Genomic DNA, 17696 nt, shown 5'->3' with positions numbered 1-17696 from the left:
TTCCTGTAGTTCTTGGAATCCTTTTGCTGTGAGTCTTGCTCTTAGCTCATCTCCTTTCTTGGTAACAACCCATAGAGTTGTGATATACTCTTGTCCTTCATCTTCTATCACTTCATATGTGTCAAATTCTTCTAGTTTGTCCAACTCCTTTTGTTTTGCTTCCAGAGCTTTTGGAGTGTTGGTGTCATCTTTGTCTACTAGTACTGCTAGTATCTCTTCATGTAGATTTATATCAGAGTTATCTTCTCTTTCAGTCCTCTCCACTCTTTGTTCTTCTACTTTTCTCAGCTCCAGATTCTCTACATCATCACTAATTATTTGTCCATCTTCTAGTGAAAAGTTATACCAATTTGGGTATTTCCCTGATCTTTTACCACTGCTGATCACTTGGGCATTTTTCCATTCTCCGTCCACTTTGATTTGAACTTTTTCTGCTCTCAGTATTGCAATCTGTGGTTTGTTGTTGCTTTTCTTTGCTGGCCTTCCCTTTTTCTTTGTTTGAGTTTGCTCAGAATTTTCCTGTTCCATGTTGTTTTGTTCTTCAACGTTTTCAGGTTCAACTTCTGCTGCGTCTTCCTCAGTTTCTTTTTCAGGGATGTTTTCACTTGTTTGTGTTTGTGATCTAGGTAGAGTGTTCTGTATAGTGACCTGTGATTGCTGTCTCTCATTGTTCTCCTCTTGTGGGATGGTTTTGGTATTTTCAGTCTTGGCACTTTCAGCTGTGGCACTTTCAGCCTTGACACTTTCAGTCTTAGGTTCTTCAGCCTTTATCTTTTCCGCCAGTTCAGCTTTGAGCAGGATAATCTGTTGGCATGTACTTGACCAAAGTACTTTCCATGTCTGACACATATGACTTTCCCGTCTTGGTATATTACTTTACCAGGACCTAGCCATTTGTCATCCTTCTCCCTTCTGTAGTATACATAGTCACCATGATTGTATACATGTTGTGCAGTGCAGATCTTTGACCTTAACGCTTGTTTCAGCTTTTCACAGTTTTGTGATTTGATGAAAGCTGCTCTGCATTCATGCATTGCCTTGAGTTGATCCTCCAGTGCTTTGCTGTGTGTCTTGATCTCCATGGCAGTGGGAGGTTCATCAATAATGTTTAGCAAGTTGGGTTGTCTGCCATAAACAAGTTGGAAAGGTGAAAATCCATGTACTGTGGACAAAGAATTTTTGGCTATGCAGGACCACGAGACAGCAGTCTCAAGATCCATGTTTGGAAAGTCCACCAGTACTCTTGCCAGAATACTGTCTACTAAGGCATGATTCCTTTCACATAGTCCGTTACTCCAAGGACTATATGCTGCAGTAGTATGTATAATTATGTCAAGTTTACTCATTGCCTCCATCATGACAGATCCTGTGAACTCTATTCCTTGATCTGTAATGATTTCTTTTGGTTTTTGAAAATATCTTACCCAATGAGTCATGAAAGCTTTTACTACTTCCTCAGGTGTTTTAGACTTTAATACAGTGCCTACTGTAAATCTTGTGAAACAGTCAATCATATAAAGTATGGGTACTCCTTTCCATATTTTCAAATCCATGGCTATGCACTTGTTAAAATCATTTGCCATTGGTAAGGCTACTGATGGTTTGTCTGGCAGTCGTTTTTTGAAAATACAACCTTCACAACCATCAATGATTTTATCTATCATTTCATCAAAATGATCCCTCCATTTTTCTGCTCCTTTGAGAAGGTCAACAAATTTGGATTTGCTGCCATGGCCAAATTGCCAATGGAGCTTCTCCAACATTTTGTATTGTTGTCTTATGGAGTCTTGCTCCAGATCTATGAGCATGACATGTTCCATGACCATGGAGTCTTCGTGGTCATCTTGTCCTAACAGGTTAATTATGTAGTGACCTGCGCTAGTTGTGTGTAGTTTTATTGATTTACCCTTTGCTGTGGCTGTGTCATCAATTAGATTGATTGCTATGCCCAGCTTTTTCATATGCTCTTTGGACATGAGCAATGGAATGTCACTATCAATGACATCCACATCTAATTCATGGATCTCATTGTTTATTATGACTGGTATTTTGTATATACCTAGTGACGTCAGAGATTGTTGGTTACCAAATGTAAATGAAGTTCTGCTGTGGTGTGGACCTGACAGCAAATGTTTTAAGTGTTTGGGAATTGCTTGCATAAAAATTTGTAACCATTTCATGCCTGTGACATTGCTTGAGCAGCAAGTGTCAAGAGCGGCAGCATTTAGAGTTTCTGCTGTAAATTTTGATAATTCATCTTTATCTGAAGTGAAAAAGATGTGTTTTTGGGTATTTTCCGTATTCTCCTTGTCCTTACTCTCTGCTTCCTCAATTTCTTTGAGAACATGCTCCGGAATGTCGTCTTCCGTGTTGGACGTTTGTCCTTCTATTATGAACGCTTGTCTGTATCTGTCCTGTCTCTGTCCGTTGTTTTTGATATTATAGGGACATTCTCTTTGTAAATGTTTGATTGATAGACACCCCCTGCATTGTATAATACGCCCCCTAGCGTCTTTAGGGTTTGTTTTGTCCCCTTGGTCATGAGAGTTTTGTGCTTGGTTATTTTGGTAATTACCACTATTGCTTGTCCCGTTTGTGCGATTATTATTATTAGGGCGATAGTTCCTTTTTCTATTATTTTGGAAAGTTTTTCTCTTTGACCATGCCACAAAGGCTTCTTCATGTTGCGCCATGAAAGCATCTGAAAGTTTTTCCATGTTGCTTTCGGTTTTAAGACCAAAAACATTTGTCAGCATATCAAACATTTTATTTTTGACATTTTCATAGAGTTTTTTGTCATCAGACAAATCCACTACTGAGTTTAGCAATTCTATTTGTTGTGCGGAAAGATTAGCATTATTCATAAGGAATCCTGCTTTTATAACGCTTGATAGTGTTGTCAACCCTGCATTTTCAGCTTTGGAAACTAAGTATTCAAAGTGTTTTGCATATTCTGAAAATTCTTTACCAGCCTCTCTCTTATATTCTACTATTTCCCTTAGACATTGGAATTTTAATTGCTTGGAAGGTTTGCCAATGTGTCTAGAAATTCTAATATTTTATCCACAGCGTCCTCTGCAGATCCTATTTCTTCAGGCCTATATTTTTGGAAAAGTTGTCTTTGAATATTTACACCAAAACTGGGGTGATCATTTTTAATCCCTGCTAAAAGAATTGCTCCCCTTTTTGCTTTGGGTATGTCTGTAATCATGTTCCATAATACCACATTGTCTTTGTAATCCGAATAAAGCGAATAATCCAAAAGCTTTGGGGCTTCCGTTGTGACCCTCACTTCTGCCATTTTAGTGGAATCTGATGAGGTTTTGTGATTTTTGGAAATACTATTTTTATGAAAGGGGGGGGGCGAAAGTGACACTTTTTGAAACCAAAACTAAGAGTCAACAAAGGAACTCAACTAAAAAAAGGGTTACAGGTCTGAGATTTTGCATGGCAGTTGCTTTATAGGGGTACAATATGGAACTGTGAAGAAACGGCGGCGCAACCGCCGAAAATCGCCGTTTCCCGCCGTAATTTTTGTTGCCTTTTCTCGGCGGTTTTCGGCGGTTGCGCCGCCGTTTCTTCACAGTTCCATATTGTACCCCTATAAAGCAACTGCCATGCAAAATGTCAGACCTGTAACTCTTTTTTTAGTTAAGTTCCTTTGACTTTCAGTTTTGGTTTCAAAAAGTGTCACTTTCGCCCCCCCCCTTTGTAAACTTCGCTTGCTTTCGTGATTTTTTGATATTTAAATTTAAGTCGAAAGGTGGCGTTTTGGGAAGTATTCTTTTCTTTAATGTGTTTAGGAGTTGTCCTACCCATTAACTTAAGCTTTGTTGTTTGGAAAGAATTAAAGCTTTTGTTGCGCTACTTTTGGAAATATTTCTCCTTGTTTTTCGCTACTTTGGATAATATTTAACCTTGTTTGGTTAGAGAACGGAATAAATAACACACAATAAATTATTTTCTTTATTATTATGTACTAGTTTATTTGGTAAACATAAAATATTTTTGACTATGTTTATTAGATTGTAAATAAAGTTATTATAACTATTTTTGAAAATACACCGGCTACTACGAGCCTAATCTAAGTATCAACACCAGCTGCTACGAGCTTACAATATTATTCTCACATCGAATAATTATATCACCAGCCAACTACGGGCCTAACATTTTCCTTGTTTCAGTAATTCTTTTTGAAAAAAATACACCAACCTCTACGGGTTTATACATTTGAAAATAAATAGCCTAATGTTCAGAGTTTATGCATTGTGGAAGTCTATGATATCCGTAGATCTTTCTTGAAAATTCTTACTTTTTCAATTTGTAGCTCTGCTACTATTGTTAATTACCATAAAATGGGCTATTTGGAAATGCTCGTACCTAATTGATCATAGAGCAGCTGCACTGCATAAACTCTGACATATTCTAGGCATTGTTATTATACTGAAACAATTGTAGAAACATATTTAAAACCTCATAGGATTCTTTATATATGAAAATATAAAATACACAGATTAAAATGCGAACTTATTTTATTGGAAACATATTAATAGATTCATATTATTACTATTAAATCAGCAACATAACTATGACAATAAAATAAGATTCTTGGTTCACAGTAGGATGGAAGAGTGGGACTTGGGCCAACACAACAGTAGACCTGTAATAGTATATATTCTAATACCGCCGTTTCCACCCGAGATTTTTTTGCCTTTTCTCGCCAAAATAGACAATTTTCAATCATCTGAGATAAACTTTTTTTCATAAAGATTTTACTTATATTTTCATTTGACACTTGTAAGATTTTACACTTGCAATTTTATTTTAATATTGACATGTTTGAAATATGTTTGAAAGTGTCACGTGAAAATATAAGGGAAATTTTTATGAGAAAAAAAGTTTATCTCAGATGATTAAGAACTGTATAATTTAGCGAAAAAAGGCAAAAAATTCGGCGGGAAACGGTTCTATATTGTTCTCCACAAAAGCAACTGCTGTGCCGAATTTTAGAGCTGTAACTCTTATGAGATCATGTACGTTTTACTTTTGGTTTCAAAAAGTCGCACTTCCGCCTTCCCCCTTTAGTGAAAGTTCTGAATATGATTTAAAATATATGATTATCCTCTTTTGCAAAGTAGAAAGTTTTTTTTTATTGTCTGTCCGTTAAAATCTGATGAACTGATTAAGTTCTCGATTTCAGGACAGCTTTATTTAGGTTTAGGGTAGGTTTTTGTCTGTTTCATTTATAAAATAAAAGATACTCAAGATGATAGGAGCACTGCCGCTAGATTTTTACTCCAATAAGATAAACAAAGTAAATTAGATATCTTTAAATTTACATTTTAAAATGAAAATCTTATAATTTAGGAAGAAGCAGACACAAAATCAGGTTTGCCAGCATTTGGCTCCAAAACGGCAACATCATCTTCTCAACAGCAGCTGTCCAATTTTGGCAGCACTATCCAAGCCATTGGCAACAGCACGACAGCAACTACTACTAAGAGTGAAATAACAAGTAATGTGTTGAAGAATATGCTTGTGTCAGGCTCTGCGTTTGGAGGAATAGGTTAGGTTTTTTTAACGCAGCTACGATGTAATCAAAAAATGCCACTTTCCTTTTATTACCCTTGTCTTTTATAATTAAGATTAATAACCAAAAGTTGCTTTGTATAGCTTTAACGTCCTTTTTATTAACTAGCGGCTACTCCCCTAGAAGCCTCTAGGGGTATTTAAAGTAGGGGTAAAAATCGGCTTCCTCCATTTTTAATTTGAATTTTTAAAAAGAATTATATTTTTTTTGGGGGGGGGGGGCGGTTTATCTTTGGGGAGGGTGAAGATACCCTACTCCAAAATAATTGAAAACCTTACCTTGACCTATGGTAAGATTCACTGTAAAGAAGAACCGTATCGGTTCAGCGGTTAGGGAGATCCATCGTTACAGACAAAAAAAGCTTAATTATACTTTATATAAAAGGAAGAGACAGACAGACATTGTACTACTTTGTATTAGTTATTCTGTATACTAACCTTTTTGGTTCTTTTCTATTTTGTTGGTTTATTTTTTCCCATATTGAAATTTTGTTCACCAATGAATTCATTGTTTGTGAACTTGACAAGTGAAATATTGTTAGGTGGAAGTTCTGCGGGGTCACTCAGTGGATCATCATCTTTTTCAACAAGTACACCACTAACTACATCCAGTTCATTCTCATTTGCTACCACAGGTTTGGACCATATTTTAATCAATGTTAAGTAATGCCCTGATTCTTTTTTATAGAAGCTTTATTTTTAAAAGAGAAGCCTCTCTATAATTAGGGTCATACAAACGATTGTACGCAAACGGATAGCTTTCATTGTTAAATAGGCATGTTCGAATTGTTCTATCGATTTCAACTTGATTCCTGTATTAGCTAGGTATGATTTAGAAAGCATTTGAACATTCGTTGATGTCATCCTAGTCTTTTACTAAGATTAAGTAGTTCTTATTCAATAATATCATAAATGAGTAGAAATATGAAACCACATGCTGGAACCTATGCCAATGTTTTTCATAAGGTGTGTAACTTGGAAATTAGTTTTAGATAATATAATAGATCAGTAGCAACAAATGGAGGATTTCTAAAGTAAATACTCTTGATTATTGATAAATACTACCTACACATATTTTTTATTCATTAAACATTTAGGTTTTGGAAAACCTTCAACAACAACCACAACTACAACATCTTCTCTAGCATTCTCAACAACTTCGACAGGGACAAATATTTAGATAACAAATTAATATTTAGAGTTGTGGCATTGGGCTCTTCAATAATTACACAAAACCCCAAGTTTTTAATATAATGTTTTCTTATTAGTTGACTTTACCACTTAGTGGACTTAAAAGTGTCTAAACGTTTCTGTCACAAATTTTTATGTAACCAAGTGGTAATTTTTTAAAATCATTTGTGATTATTACATCAATTCACCGGCCATTGTCTAATCACTTTATATGCCTGATTTAATCTTGCTCAGAACTCCTCACGAAATATTTTCAATTTCTTATTTTTTAAAAGTGATATTAAGAGGTTTGGTGGGATGGGGGAAGGGTAGGATTATATTATTGAAACGAATTAAAACATTATAGTAACAATAAAATTTGGAAGGATAGTTTGATCTTTATTATATCCTAGTGTTCACTGTTCTAAAACTTGTTTCTAATATTTGTGGTTTGAATAGGATTAGGATCCGGATTCTCATTTACAACAGCTAAACAACCTCTATCCAAAGAGGGAAGTCCAACATCTGTAGGTAACAAAATTAAAAGTTTTAACTCTTAAAACGTTTTACATTACCTTTCAATTACACCTATGTATAGTTATTTGTGTGTTGTTGTTTTTATTTGAATTTTATGATTTAAACATAGTAGCTAAATCTTGTTATAATACTGAGTTGAAAATTATCTTTAAAGTTTGAAACTAACCTAAAATAAAAAATCTTGAAAGGATCTTATTTCTTCCTTAAAAAATATTTTCTGTGCTAATTACTACATTTTTCTTTCTCCTATATTTTGACATATTTAAAAAATCATTGGGCCATGTTCTTAAAAGTTTACCTTGTAACCAATATCTTTTTTAGCCCTAAGCATGAAGAAGGAGCCTACGCCACCTCTGTCTGTATCAAAAGAATCCTCAGTAGCTGTTACCAAGCCAGTCACAACTTTAGCAAGTGGCACAACAGAGCCAGAGAAACCAAAGTCCTCTATTAAAGGTTCGTGTATTTCACAGAGGTTTATCGAAGTTAGATATTTCTATAGTTAACTCCTGAATTGCTGGTTCCTTTGCAAGTTGTTTTTTAAGCAACTTCTTTTTAGTAGGAAGCTGCTTTAATATTTTATTTGGTTGGTTTCGTGGTTTTCTATCACATATTATCTCTTTTTATTCTTCTTCTAATAACTACAGATGCTGCTCTATAGCTTATTTTGTCCGTTTGTCCATCCATGATTTTGTTGTGCTCTGCTACTTTTTATGGATATTGCCATCCTTGTTAGTTTTAATAAAATGGAAATAATTTTCTTGTGTAAAACAGTTCTGTGACTAAATAAAAGACATTTTACTTATTATTGTTCATTTAATAAAGTTAAAGTAAGGCAACTTTTACAATCTTTCAGGATTAAGTTCTGGTAGCGCAGCAAAGTCTTTGTTTGGATCTCCATCAGCTACAGGCAGTTTATTTGGATCAACTTCTTCTAGTTTAGGTAAGGATTAAAAAGAAAAGTAAATGAACTAATAGCCTTGTGTGTTCTTTCTAAAAATACTTGAATAGCATAAAACCTGCATTTGACCATGACTATGTTTATCTGAAATTTTTTACCATTTGGCCCAGTAAATTAGATGTTCTAAATTAAAGTTTTAAAAATTCATATAACTAGCTAGTTGTATAAATATTGGACTTAGTAGGTATGTATTAAAAATCTTTTGGTTTATCTTGCTTATCCTTGTCTCTGAGTTTAGGTAAACCAGTGGCATCAGTACCTTCCTTAGCAGTAACAACAACAACAACATCTTTGTCAGCTGCTGTCTCTAGCTCTAGTGCTGCTACAGATTCAGCAAAAGCAAGTTTAGGTATTCTATTAAGTTTATCCATATTTTTTTTTAAAAATAGGGTAATTTTTGCCGCGTATTTTCCGTAAAGTTGGGTTTTAGTTGTTAGTCAAATGCGCTTATTAAGTCAAACAGTTCTTAATTTTGACCTTATGTAACACACAACTTTATGGAAAATACGCGAGAAAAAAAGTCCCTCTTTTTTTTAGATCATTACAGAAAAATTATGATCAAAGTATCTTGTTTTGATAAGGTACATTTGTTAAAAAAAGAACTTGTTATAGACTTTATACCTTAAAATGCATATTTCAATCCTGCTAAGCAAATCAAACCATGGTTACATTTTTAGACAAATCTTAGGTATATATGCCTCACGTACCTTGTCAAATATTCTCTTCATCTGCAAAAACACAGTGAGAATTACAAATAAAAATATTTTATTGAAATGTTGCAATGTTCTTTATTAAATTTGGAATGTAATGTAATATTTTCAGGCAAATTAAGCAGTCCAGCTGCTACAAGTACAAGCACCTCAACAACCTCCTCTACTCCGTCCACACAAAGTACATCAATATTTGGGGGAGCAAGCACTGGGGCAATTTTTGGAGGTGGGCAACATAACAGTACGTCTTATGGGTTAAAATTGTTAGTTGTTCGCGAAAACGTTATTAAAATAACATTCTTCATTTATTACAGCTTTTGACTGACAAAACGAATACAAAATATTTTATTTGGATTTTTTACGGTTAAAATGATTTCGTTGCCAGTGTTTAAATAGCTAATGGTTGAAACTTATGTAGAATAACAGTCAAACGTTTTTTTACGTCTAAGGACAATAAATTCAGACCCTCTGTAATTAATGAACTCTTGACTTAAACAAAATATTTGATAACCAAGCAATGTTTAATTTTTGTTTGTAATTATAAATACTTTCTTATTTTTATTCAAGGATTGAACCTTTATATGCCTAGGTGTAGGTAAGGCTGTGAGTTCCAGTGGAGGAATATTTGGAGGTGGATCATCTCTTACCACTACTCCAAGTTCAGGAGCTGGAATATTTGGTGGAGTAGCTTTATCAACTAGCACAACGAGTGCTTCTTCAGGAATGTTATCATAAGTTAAAACATCATTTAAAATCTTAGGCTATTTTATTAAACTAAAACTAGTATTTGTACAGGCCATGTGTATATTTCAAAAATAAAGATTCACATTTTTCGTAAGTTCAACCAAAGCAACCGAATTAATTCGAGAGAAAAAAATATTTGGCTATTTTTAGCTGTATTTGTGAATACTACGATATCACCCAAAAATGGGATGGAATTTCGAAATATTTTTTTTCAATTAAATCAGTTTTTCATTATAGCTACACCTTAACTAAAATAAAAGATTAATAACGTTTGTAATTCAACTTATGATATTCAAATGGCAGGTTTATTTGGTGGTACCAGCACAACATCTACTGCCAGTGTGTTTGGAGGATCAGCTGCTAAAACTACTCCAGCAACAAGTGTTTTTGGTGGTGCTACAACTACCACAACTTCTGCTAGTGTGTTTGGTGGTGCTGCAACTACCACAACCGCTGCAGGTGTGTTTGGTGGTGCTATAACTACCACAACTTCAGCAAGTGTTTTTGGTGGTGCTACAACTACCACAACCTCGGCAGGCGTGTTTGGAGGCTCTACTTCTAAAACAACTGCAGGCAAAAATAAAGTCATAAAGATAATTCTACCTATTGTAAAGCTTGGGTAGATATTATGTAATATTTTTAAAGGAATAGGAAATGTGATTTAAAACACAGCTTACATTTTGTAATGGTTAATTATTGTTTTGTTTCTATGGTGACCAAGAGCAAGTTAGGCATATAAGATTTTAGGCCCTCAGCATTGATTTGGTGCAGCTGTTGGGGGAATCATGCATGATTGCAATTAGAATAATTAAGGTGATTTTTTTTAAACAATTAAAAATCACAGTCAGGTATGCCTTATTTTCTAACAATTAATGAAATAAGTTTTTATTTTCCCTTGACGTATCTTTATTTCTGGGTCCAGGAGTATTTGGTGGTTCAACACCAGCAACTACGTCAGTGAGCGTATTTGGAGGGGCGGCTGCTGCTAAATCAACACCCTCAGGCGTGTTTGGTGGTTCATCTACTACTACAACGTCAGCAAGTGTTTTTGGAGGAAATACTACATCCACAACATCAACTTCAAGTGCGTTTGGTGGAGGATCGAGCATATTTGGTGGGTCAGCAAGTAGTGGTTCAGTTTTCGGCAAGACACCAACTAGTTCGGCAGTTGTTTCAAATGCTGCCGCTGCCACCAGTGCAGCTTCACCTTTTGGATCAAGTGCTGCATCACCATTTGGAACTACAACCACTTCTTCTGGTTCTATTTTTGGAGGCGGTGCAACTACAGGTATACATTTATATATTCCTATAATAAGAATATAAATTATTGAAGTATATATAAAGTATTGAAATGCAAAATTAGGGAAATTAGTGTAAAAAATATTTTTAAATGTTTATTTTACTTTTAGGATCTGTATTTGGTGGAAGCAGTTCAACCACTACAACAACAGCAGCTAGCTCACCATTTGGCGGCTCTACCTCAGCCGCTGGGGGTTCAATCTTTAGCAGCTCTGCAACCGCTGCTAAATCAGTTTCTATTTTTGGCGGTGGTTCAACCAGCACTGCTTCGCCTTTCGGTGGTGGGGGAGGAGCAGCCTCTCCGTTTGGCGGCGGTTCTTCTGGCACAGCAGCTGCCTCTCCTTTTGGTGGTTCCGCTTCTACGACTGCGACTTCTCCGTTCGGTGGTGCTGCGACAGCTACGTCGCCTACTTCTGGTGGTTCAATTTTCGGAGGTAATGCTTTAGTTTAATTGACGTAAAAAAGAAGAGGGCGGTTGTGATTCTTTTTGAAACCAAACCTAAACGTCGAAGGAACTCAACTTGAAAAAAAGGGTAATATTACTTAAATTTGGCTGTAAAGAGGTAAAATGTGAAACTGTGTAGAAACGGCAGCGAAACTTCGATTTTTTTTATAACTAGCGGCTTCGCCCCTAGCCTCTAGGGGCTTTGCCCCAAAGGGTTTGATGAAACAAATCTTTCGTATTTAAGATTTAAAAGAAAAATAAAAAAATTAAAAAAATTGGGGGGGGGGGGTATTAGACCCAACTGTTTTAATTTTAGTTTTAATAAGAAGAAAACAATTTTTTTGGGGGGGTATTTTTCACTTTTGGGGGTTGGGGGTGTCCCACCCCCCCAAGAAAATAGTTATAAACCTTCCCGGGACCTATGAGAAGCTACCCTGTAAAGGAGAACCCGATCGGTTCAGCGGTTAGCGAGATCCTTCGCTACAAACAAACACACAAACAGACAGACATTGTTCTACTTTGTGTTATAGATATTTCAAACATGTCATTATTCAACAAAAGTGTGAAGTGAAAATATAAGGAAAATTTTTATAAGAGAAAAAAATTGTCATATGACAAAACTAATTTTTGCGGGAAACGGTGATTTTTGGCGAAAGCGGCGGTTCCACCGCCGCTTCTTCACAGTTCTACGTTGTACCTTTTAAGCAACTGACATGCTAAATTTCAGTGCTGTAACTCTTTTTCAATTGAGTTTCTTTGACTTTTAATTTTAGATTCAAAAAGTGTCACACCCGCCCTCCTCCTCTTAACGTCGTAAAATAACAAGGTTGAGTGCACTCCTATATATTAAGTATATTCCATGTTATTTATGTTTATAAAATGAAAATATAAAATCCTAATTTATATTTATATTGTTAAACATTGGAAATGAAAAAAAACAATAAATGTCTCCATGGCGATTTTTGAAGTAATATGTTTTTATTCAAAATTGTTTACGTATTTTTATTTTAAACGATTTGATTTATTTGGAATCAGTAGGTATTGATTATATTTACTAAGTATATTTGCGATAACTTTTATTTAATATATTCTTTTAATTTTTAACATTTACAAAACAGCCTGCTTTATTACTTCAAAATCCATGTCAGATCTATATAGGAAATAAATGTCTATAAATGAGCTCAAGTTTTTTTTAAAAATAAATGTTTAAAGCTCATAGTGCTCCAATAATCCATAATAAACTCTCATTGGCCAGAACGATGAGACCCATTATTTTACTTTATTAAAAATAAATTCATTTCTTCATTTCATGTTGCTTCATTTTACATTATATTGAAGTATTTAATTTCTAATCATAAAACAAGAAAATTTAATTTTTAATGTAGTAAATTTAAGAAAACTCTGTTTCAAAGAATTCGATTGTGGCGACACTTCCTTTTGTGTGTTCAAATATTAAAACTAAAATTTTGATCATATTAACCCTTTTGTGATGGTAATGTGGAAAAAAATCTTTTTAAAATCATTTCTCGTATTCATTCCAATCCGGTGGATAGGAACCGGTTCTCATCCATACGAAAAAAACTATGTCTAGCATCGTATTATATCCAGCTTTCTACGAATATAGAAAAATGTACAATTATGAGATTAAAACTAGTTTTTTTAGCCGGTGACTTCGTCACCTCGGGGCTAAAAAAACTAGTTTTAATCTCATAATTGTACATTCTATATCCGCGGAAAGCCGTTTATAATACGATGCGAGAAATAACTATTAAATTATTAAATATTTACTTCTTTCTTTTAGATAGTAATGGCGGGGAGGAAAATTGATTTATTGATAAATAGATATGTACTCATAGAAAACTAGCCAATAGTGAGATAGTTAGGTAAATCGAGCCAACTCTAGTAATATTATATTAGCAGCCTCTACCCTAGAGGCTTCAAAGGACAAATAGGTACAACCATTACTGGACCTATAAGAAACTTTATTGTAATAGAGAACCATATCAGTTCAGCGGTTAGCAAATTTTTTAGTAACTTACACACACACATACTCTCACTTTTTAGTAGCGAAGCTACTCTATAATTCACTATGTCCGTCCGTCCGTCAGTCCGTAACGCTATGGGGGAAATTGGATTTACTCAGCTCCTATAAAAGATAGAATGCTGAAATTTTATAACAACATTCCCATCATTAAGGAGCACAATTGACTATAAAACATTATTGGCGGTCGGACCGCTTTTTAGCAGGTTTTAGGCTATTTTTATATTTTTCACATTTTTCTCCATATCTTCAGTGTTTATGGTCCGATTTTCAAAATGTTTTTAGTTATAGATATCAAAATTAAATTTCCCGTTGTTTAAAGAAAACAATGATGAAGGCCAGACAGCCTTTTAGCAGGTTTTAGGCTATTTTTCACATTTTTCTCCATATTTTCAGTGTTTATGGTCCGATTTTCAAAATTTTTTCAATTATTTATATCAAAATTAAATTTCCCGTCTTTTAAAGAAAACAACCATGACGGCCAGACTGCCTTTTTAGCAGGTTTTAGGCTATTTTTATATTTTTCACATTTTTCTCCATATCTTCAGTGTATATGGTCCGATTTTCCAAATTTTTTAAGTTAAGGATATAAAAATTTAATTTTCTGTCGTTTTAAGAAAACAACCATAGCGGCCAGATTGCCTTTTATCAGGTTTTTGGCTATTTTTATATGTTTTACATATTTTCTCATATCTTTGTTTTTTTTTATCCAACTTTTTTGGGATATCAGGATCAAAGTAATTTTCCCCATTGTTATGTGCATCTTTAATGTAATTTACTTTGACCATCATCATCATACAAAATAAAACAAGGTTTCGTGTTTATTTTATCCAATAAATCTATTCTTGATTATAATAAATACCCTTTAAATCTACTTGTACGTATTCCCATCTATGATTTTTGTTCTCCGCTACTTATGGATGTTGTCATCCTTGTATATATGTATAAGGATTATGATTTAGGTGCATCTAAACCGGCAGAATCCAGTGGGGGTGGCTCAATCTTTGGAGGGGGTGGTGGGGGAGGATTTCTTAGTGGTCTCGGGGGAGGGTCAAGATCTGCGGCCAACGCAAATAAAAATCCATTTGGAGGCTCAACATTTGGTGGAACTTCTACCAGCTCTGCAGGTAAAAATTTAGTTTTTTTTTCCAGCAAAGATGGTGAAAAATGGAAAAATACTTTCTCGTATTCATTCGAATCCGGTGGATATGAACCGGTTCTCATCCATACGAAAAAAAAACTATGTCTAGCATCGTATTATATCCAGCTTTCTACGAATATAATTGTACATTCTATATCCGCGGAAAGCTGTTTATAATACGATGCGAGAAATAACTATTATAACCCTTTATTTTATTCATATTACACCCTCCCCCCCCCCCCCACATATACATTAATACATCAATTTCTATCAGTTCGATTTTAAATTCTTGAGTATTACTCTTGAGTCTAATTTTGTTAGGAATTTTTGGTGGTAGTAGCTCTACCGGCTCTGGTCTATTTGGCGGCTCCTCTTCGACTGCTTCTACATTTGGCGGCTCCTCAACTGCTTCTACTTTTGGTAGCTCTGCCACGAGTGCCTTTTCGGGTAAGCTAAACTTTAAATTCATATCTTTTTAATTTTTCTAACTATTGATATTTTATAACTATCTGAAAAGACAGGTTAATCTCCTTTTTTTTCTCTCTGAACCTATTACGGCAGGTGTTTCTAATGACACATTATTTCTACATGAAAAATCTTAATTTAGGCGTGGGGGATAGTTCCTCTACAAATTCATTGGGTATGTTACTTACATCATAATTAATCAAAGGCTTTATTTTTTTGTAAGGTTTTCCTGTTTTTGTACACCTTTTTCAAATGTTTACATATCCTAAAATTTTTTTATGTTTATTATTATTTATATGTTCTAGCGGCTTCGCCCCTAGCCTCTATGGGCTTTGCCCCAAGAGGTTTGATCAACCTATTTTTGTGTTATTTAAATTAAAAAAGAAAAAGAAAAAAAAAATTGGGGGGGGGGATTTTTTTATTTTTTTGTGGGGGGGGTTTGGGGAGTCCCTCCCCCCAAGAAAATAGCTTAAAACCATCACAGGACCAGTAGGTATATTCCCTGAAAAGTAGAGCCCAATTGGTTCAGATGCTAGGGAGATCTTAAGCTTCAGACAGACGGACAGACAGACAGACTTCGTACTTCTTTGTATTATAGACTAGTGGCTTCGCCCCTAGCCTCTAGGGGCTTTGCCCCAAGAGGTATAATTACATCTTCTATTACTTACCCAGCAGAACGGATCACAAATTTTCGCACCTACCCAGCAGGAAAACATTTTGCGATTAAATTCGCAAAATTCGTAAATTTCGTAAAATTCGTAAATTTCGTAAAATTCGTAAAATTTATAAAATTTGTAAAAAAAAAAAAAAAAAAAAAAAAATGGGGGGGGATTTTTTTGTTTTTGGGGGGGTTGGAGGAAAATAGCTAAAAACCACCGCAGGACCAATAGGTATATACCCTGAAGAGTAGAATCCGATCGGTTCAGTGGTTACCGAGATCTTAAGCTTCAGACGGACAGACAGACGGACAGACATCAAGCTACTTTGTATTATAGATAGAAATAAAAATTTTTTTAATGAGAATCATATTTCATAGAACAAAAGTTTAGAGATTTAAAATGAAATGTTATTTTATTTGATTAACATATTAAAGGTGGTGGCGGCAGTACCATTGGAAGTTCTGGCTTTGGAGTAAGTTCTGCTACCTCCCCACCAAGAACTGGCGGTTTTGGTGCTGCGCCCGCTTTCGGTGGAGCTCCAGCTTTCGGCTCGCCGCCTGCCTTCGGCGGTGCACCAGCATTTGGCTCAGCGCCGGTTGGTGCCAATACTGGTTTTGGCGCAGCGGCCGCCAGTAATGATGCCCCAACTTTTGGCTCATTGTCGAGTGCCACGCCCACTTTTGGAAATCTTGGCGGCGGTGGACAGTCTTCTTTTGGTGCACCGTCGTCGGGCGGATTTGGTGGGTTTGGATCAAGCGGCGGTTCAACTAGTCCGCCCCCGGCTGGTGCGCAGTTTACATCCTGGAGATAAATAATCTTTGCTTGTAACAAATGGGAATCAGAAATATAAACCTAAAAAATATATTTATAGGACAAAGATATATTTCATGTTTCTTTAGATGTCATGTTAATATGAACCTAACAAAAACAAATTCTTTTATTTATGTTCTAAACTTGAAACATCATTCATTCTGTCCTTATTTCTTTGTCCCAATTTTTAAACGCTTAACCATATACAATTAGAGAAATATTTTAATCATGTAATACCCATTCTACTTCAAATATCTAGAATTAATATCTGATAATGTGATATCAGGATATGAAAATCAATGTTGTAAAGTAATACCTACCTAATAGTTTAAATAATTAAAGTCTGCTTAAAAGATAATTTTTACACACTTTATTATTAAAAGTTGAAAAAAAACCTGACTAGCCAATTATTTTTTTCAGAGGTTAGAATGAGTGGGACTGGATATTCTAACAGGTTTACCTTTGCCTGTCTGCCCAGAACAGAGAGGGGACAACCTATTGTTTTGGGAGAAGATCCCCAGGTTTGGATAAAATTGTTCTTGTTACTTTTTTTTATTTTTAGTGAGCAATATTGCTTTCTAAAAATAAAGTTGTATAATTACCATTACTTGTGAATCATGAAAAACAGCGTCTCGGAGCCGTTTAATTTTGATGCGGCTCCGGGTCCAGCTCAGGCCTTAAAATTAATATATAAATTTTTGTTCCTTATTGAATTTGATAAAATAAAATAAATAATATAAAATATTTTGCTTTTATTTGATTAAAGCTATATAAAAGTAGAAGGATGTGTGTCTATTTGTTAAGAAACAATAGTTTTTCAGTTTATTATATGGAAATAGACCGTTGCCAAATTATAATATTACTTTAAAAAATCATTTATAGCTAATCTGGAGCCGGAGCCGTTTTTAACGAAAAATACGGCTCCGGCTCCACCAAAAATGCTGCTGCTCCCGGCTCCGAAACGCTGATGAAAAACTCAACATATTTTTTGTGCCAAGTCTTTTTTTGACTTTTGAATTACTCAATTGTAAGGGGGGGGGGGAGTTTTGACACATTTGCGTAAACCTGGCACCTAGGCTTTATCTTTGGACTGAGAGGATAGATTATTAATGATAAAATCATTCTTAT

General features: G+C 34.8%; 2 protein-coding genes across 2 annotated transcripts in view; both read left to right on the top strand.

Annotated features, from left to right (window-relative positions):
- The window catches only part of Nup214 (nuclear pore complex protein Nup214), a 44421-nt gene extending 27432 nt beyond the window's left edge, over positions 1–16989 (top strand). The window contains exons 29-44 of the mRNA XM_080173831.1: positions 5368–5566; positions 6132–6224; positions 6687–6756; positions 7220–7290; positions 7618–7749; positions 8150–8236; positions 8493–8603; positions 9077–9205; positions 9554–9686; positions 10013–10281; positions 10631–10996; positions 11118–11441; positions 14456–14620; positions 14956–15081; positions 15242–15274; positions 16193–16989. Coding sequence (XP_080029957.1) covers positions 5368–5566; positions 6132–6224; positions 6687–6756; positions 7220–7290; positions 7618–7749; positions 8150–8236; positions 8493–8603; positions 9077–9205; positions 9554–9686; positions 10013–10281; positions 10631–10996; positions 11118–11441; positions 14456–14620; positions 14956–15081; positions 15242–15274; positions 16193–16569 — 2685 coding nt within the window. The 3' untranslated portion in view covers positions 16570–16989. The remainder of the gene's footprint in view (positions 1–5367; positions 5567–6131; positions 6225–6686; positions 6757–7219; positions 7291–7617; positions 7750–8149; positions 8237–8492; positions 8604–9076; positions 9206–9553; positions 9687–10012; positions 10282–10630; positions 10997–11117; positions 11442–14455; positions 14621–14955; positions 15082–15241; positions 15275–16192) is intronic.
- The window catches only part of flr (actin-interacting protein 1 flr), a 42662-nt gene continuing 41927 nt past the window's right edge, over positions 16962–17696 (top strand). The window contains exon 1 of the mRNA XM_080173832.1: positions 16962–17089. Within this exon, the coding sequence (XP_080029958.1) occupies positions 16997–17089 (93 nt within the window). The 5' untranslated portion in view covers positions 16962–16996. The remainder of the gene's footprint in view (positions 17090–17696) is intronic.

This window comes from Acartia tonsa, chromosome 10 (genome assembly GCF_053477335.1).
Source record: "Acartia tonsa isolate MP-2025a chromosome 10, ASM5347733v1, whole genome shotgun sequence".
In the NCBI taxonomy this organism is placed as follows: Eukaryota; Metazoa; Arthropoda; class Copepoda; order Calanoida; family Acartiidae; genus Acartia; species Acartia tonsa.
Note: the sequence above shows the minus strand (reverse complement) of the source record. Positions and strands in the feature narration are given on the sequence as shown.